This window comes from Schistosoma mansoni, chromosome 4 (genome assembly GCF_000237925.1).
Source record: "Schistosoma mansoni strain Puerto Rico chromosome 4, complete genome".
Classification (NCBI taxonomy): Eukaryota; Metazoa; Platyhelminthes; class Trematoda; order Strigeidida; family Schistosomatidae; genus Schistosoma; species Schistosoma mansoni.
In genome coordinates, this window is record NC_031498.1 from 24,643,350 (window position 1) to 24,648,402 (window position 5,053).

The 5,053-nt window shown below is 36.9% G+C and overlaps 1 protein-coding gene across 1 annotated transcript; it reads right to left on the minus strand.

The window, feature by feature from the left end:
• Positions 1-443: 443 nt before the first annotated feature.
• Smp_151480 (hypothetical protein) lies at positions 444-3,301 on the minus strand (the record flags this gene model as incomplete). Its single annotated transcript, XM_018797285.1, has 8 exons — positions 444-896; positions 934-1,056; positions 1,106-1,405; positions 2,517-2,753; positions 2,785-2,899; positions 2,932-2,996; positions 3,034-3,104; positions 3,139-3,301. The coding sequence occupies 8 exons, from the start codon at positions 3,299-3,301 to the stop codon at positions 498-500; spliced, it is 1,473 nt and encodes a 490-aa protein (XP_018652342.1). The 3' UTR covers positions 444-497.
• Between the last annotated feature and the right edge of the window lie 1,752 nt (positions 3,302-5,053).

Here is a 5,053-nt window from a genome sequence, read left to right on the forward strand (position 1 = left end):
TTCTTGAATTGAGTTATCGATTGACTTAGATACTTCTTTTGATATACTGACAAAGTAATATGTTTCAAAAGAGCTCACTTTATAAGGCCGATGTACCTTGGAGCATAACTGATTGGGGTTTTTGTACACGTATTGTAATTATCAATGTGAAGTGATTCCTCCCACTAGTTAAAAACAATTGAGCTTAGTCCACAGTCTTAAAGTATAGGTGATATTTATGCAAAGAAAGCTTTCTGATTGCATTTTCCTTAAAGCTACAGCTCTGTTTAGCGAATACTACAATGTCACACCATGATCTACGATTAGAAATTTATAATTTATTCTGATAATTACTTCTAACTGTAAACACCTATCAACCAAAGTTCCTGTTAAAAAGCGGATGCATCCGTACATCTACATCCTGGAGACAATATTGGGTAGCTGATACGATGTATACCAGTAAATTTTGTAAATAAACGTATTATTATTAAAAGTATATATGTACAGTTTTACATTCATTAAACGGGCGAACTATCATTCTGCTTTTCTTTTTGAGAAGAAATTTCACTTTTCCACTCCTTTAGTCTTGACCAACGAGCTTCTTGACGTGTTCGAGGCGCTAACCATGCATCCTTTATTATTTTCGTACCATTCTGGAAGTATGTTATTTGTTCCTCTCTATCTAGGATTTGTCTTAATTTTTCTTTGGCTTTTTCAACAACCTTTTCAGATTTTTGCATTTTGACAGCTTCAGTGTATTCTTTTCTCCGTTCTTCATCAAATTTACCATACAAATCAGAAACTGCCTCTAACTCCTGCTTCATACAGTCTGAGTTATTAATTACTCCATTGAAGACAAACTCTTCGACCACTTTAAAAAAGTTTTGTGTGGTACATTGTGGTCCGCCCTGAATACGCTAAAATATAACTAGGTATGGCTGTTAACTTGCTTACCAGAAGTTCATTCTGCACTGATTTTACATCTGATACACTTGGAACCTGCGGTTCTCCTGGTTTTAGAGACGAGTCATCGGATCGGGTTTCACAAGTATCAACAATTCTTATTAGCTTTTTCACCTACAAATTATGTTGATATACTCAAATCCTAGAAAATGACGATACTTACCACTGTAGGGTCCAATCCCCCCAACTGTATTGCTGACTCATCAACTTTTCTGATTTCAACTAATAATTTGTCACACTGTTCAGAAAGAGCAAGTCCGAAAATTCTCATCATTAGACGAAAACTATCCACATGTTTAGATAGGCTATTCCACACTGGGGTAGTTTGAAAAAGTGAGCATCGACTGTTTAGCACATGAGACAAATGCAAGAGAGTATAACCAGTTTTTAACTTGGGTCGCTTTATATCGAAAAAGTTATCATAGTTTGGGTTCCTAACATAAGGAACCAATTTTTGTTCAATCTGAAAAATAGGAACAATAACACAGGAATGTCATCAGGGTCGGAAGCGAAAAAATTTAGGACGATATTACTAGAAGGTAAATTTAACTGGACTGAGAGTTACCAGCTGTTAGGAAGCCCCCGGTGACGTGACAGAATGCAGCTAACTCTCACCTTTTGTCTTCCTGAAACCTGAGGTGAATTTGTATGAACTAGTAAGAGTGGGAGTATCGAATATGAACAAAAGGTTTCAACTAAGCGGTTGTTGACTAAATAACAATAATGTAACGCACTTATAAATTATGGTATTATGTATTCGGTTCTAAGCCAAATTTTTACTTGGGGATTAGTAGTATTACCAGACTGTTTTATTTGCAGTTGGCCAGATTATAGCGACTATAACAGATATATTACGGTAACTATCTATTCAGTTTCACTTTAGATATGCGTACATGATTTTTGAGAAAAAACACTGATAAGCACGCATAGATGTAGATGTGCCTTCTAACTCTGTCACCAGAAGTATTTATGAAAAGAAAAAGGTCGAAACTCCTACCCACATTTAAAGTTTATGGCTATTTACTCATTCAAACATATCAGCATTGGTACAAGAAGGCACCAAATATATATATGCGCCGCACTCCATCATTCGGTTTCTGTGAGGGCCAGAATACTGCCTTAGTTTATTGGCCTTGGAAATTGATCTAGTGAGGGTAGCTACGTGCACTAAGGCGATTAATTACAGTCTCGCTACTCACGAATTTAGTCTTTTTGAAAAGGCTTTATTATTTATGAGAAACTCGACTTATTCAATATTTGGGCTACATTTAGCAAGTAATTACATATATAGCATCTGGCTTGCTATTCCTAATGAACAACAAATACGAGGAAAGCCTATGTCAGTCGGAGATTACAGAATTAGTACAACCAACACACTTATATTTGCACTATTCCACTTAATTTCAGCACAAAGAAACACTAGAAATATGATCACCATAATTCGTGTCTCTAAGTTAAAGAATCTAACGAACCTTATTCTTACTCATCAACTTTTTCTTAACTAATTGAAAAGGGAGCTATTCCTGATAAGACTGTCTCAAATGGAGTCTTTATTAACAAATCTGATACCTTACCTCCTTGTCATCCTCCGGTTGGGATTCTTTGACCAAAAACGAATCGTGTTCTATTGACTTTATGCATGAAAAAAGTGAAGCAGCAAAGACAAGGGGTCTGACATTCTCTAAGCTGAAATATTCCTGAAGGCAGAGTTCCCATGAAACAGCAACAGCAGAATTCCATTCACCATTTCGTAAAAACACGTCCATCATCAGAACTGCAGAAGCAAAATCTACGAAGATTCCTGTTTTTGACTAAACATTAAGCAGTTTAAATTTTTCATACTCTACTTTCGATTAACTTTAGTAATCTGTCAACTTCTCGAAAATTCAAATATCCTCGAATAAACGCATGAGATGTCGAATCCCTTACGTCTACCGCAGCCTGAGTATTCATATAACTTTAATGTAAGTTAGGAAACCGGCTTCAAACCTCATGATGACTTCTTCGACAAAATCTAAGGACATCACATCTAGTTCATCTAGTTTATTAGCGAACTATTATTAAAACAATTTATAGACAATGAAGGTTTACTATGTCATAGTCCAGTGGTGACACGATTTTGCCAGAATTGATTTTTCGCAGTATTTCTAAACCGTGATCACCTATGGGTTTTAGGAATTCTGCTGTGGGACTTACGAACTGAAATACTCCGGAAAATATTATTGGACAGACGAGAGTTCCAAATTCCAACCGAAGCATATGAGTCAGGAATAAAATATCGATACCATGACTTTAAGCCGTATTGAGGCTGTCTTCTAAAAAAAGTACAAGTGTAATAAGGCCATATCAACCGGCTCATTGAACAGAGTGGCCTTGAGGTCACAGCGAATCTTTTGTAATACACGCCATGACATAGAGTACAATTGCAGTTACTGCTAATGACGGAGAATAGGTTGGATATTCAAGGTTTGACGTTAAGATTGAGTTATCTCGGTTGATTTAAACTTTCTTAAAGGATGTCGAAAGATAAGGCTTTGACTACGTGATAAGATAAAGAGTTCAACTGCTTGACGATCCAATGAGAAAGTGGTTAGTCTGCTAACAAGTGATTTGCTTTTGGGCTTTGGAACTTTTTGAAGTAGCCTGGTAAATTTTATATCTTGAGAAGCATGGGAAATGAAGACATGTCATGTGCGAAAATATCATTAAGCAACTTAGAGACCGATCAGGTCACTTCTTGTTTAAAGATGCCACAAGTATTCAGAGTTTGGCAACACCTTAACCATGAACACCTTTTATGATCAAAACCTGCTAATCCGTTGAACTCAGAAGGTCAGAAACGAAGACTCTTGAAGATATGTTTTATGGAGTATCGATAAATCGAGAAGTGACTAGTCTAAGCTGGCTGGCAGTTGTAGGAGAAGTTTTGCACAACGTACCCATTAAAACCAATGTGGTCATCATCAAATATCGAAAACTTACAGAGCTCTTGAGCTTTGGGAGCTATTTACCGCTACAAGCCTTTCTGTATGGCCGCGGGATAGGTTCAATTTAACTAGTCCCTCATCATTCGACAGCTTTGGGATTAGTGAAATCAAATTAGCGGGATTCTTTGAACTTCTTCTACAATTCCATTGTCTTTTTTGTACAGGGTCTGCATGTTCATATGTAACGCTCGTTTGCAGGTTGAACGAATACGGTAAAAGAAATTCGAAAGGCTTAAACATCTACTATTCAACGGCCATATACATTAACCAGAGAGTCTTATGACTTCAGAAAGCCATTGTGCACCAGTGTGCAGAGGTTTCAAGGCATAACCGACAATGAATCCCTAGTCAATTTGTGTCTGAACAACGGGTAGCCCAATATTACTGAGTGCAATCAATCGCACCTTGTTGACCAGGATACGTGACAATGTACTTGGAAGCATTTATCGGTAACGGCTTGTGTACTTCACTGAACACAACCTTACGGTTAGACGACTTGAAGTCGGCCCAAATTTGTTGTTGACAGCCGTTCATCCATATAAGTATGTCACCTACAGATCTTTACGTCGCTTAGCTTGTATAACTGCGTGTTGTATGAAACTTCATGAATAACTGTACTAAGGTCAATCAAGCCCTCATCTCCAGATAGTTTCTGACGGTTCATAATGCACTAACTTTCTCATATTACTAATAGGTTTGTGAGACATGAGAATCCTGCTCCATACACATTCTGCATTTGAGAAGGAACCAAGTTTCCACCTAGATACGTGAACAACTCGCAAATAATCCTATCTAGGATGTCGGTAACTACGATAATTAAACTCGTAGGAAGGTAATTCTCAGATTTACACCCTATTTGTTCAGAGAACAGGACTTACTATGTTGTTTTCCAGTCACCTGACAAACTGTCTTATGTTATAAACAGGTACAAATATTTTTGTTGGGGATTTCTGATGACGTCTCTTTTCTCCTTTAATCGTTTGGGACGTATTTCACAGAATATTATAGTTTTTCCTTTACCGAGTTTAGTTATTAGACAGCAGAAACCTAGTTCTTAGATGGTCACAATATCCAGAGAGTAGATGACTAAATTTATTTATATCAAAGTCTAATATATCTCTGAA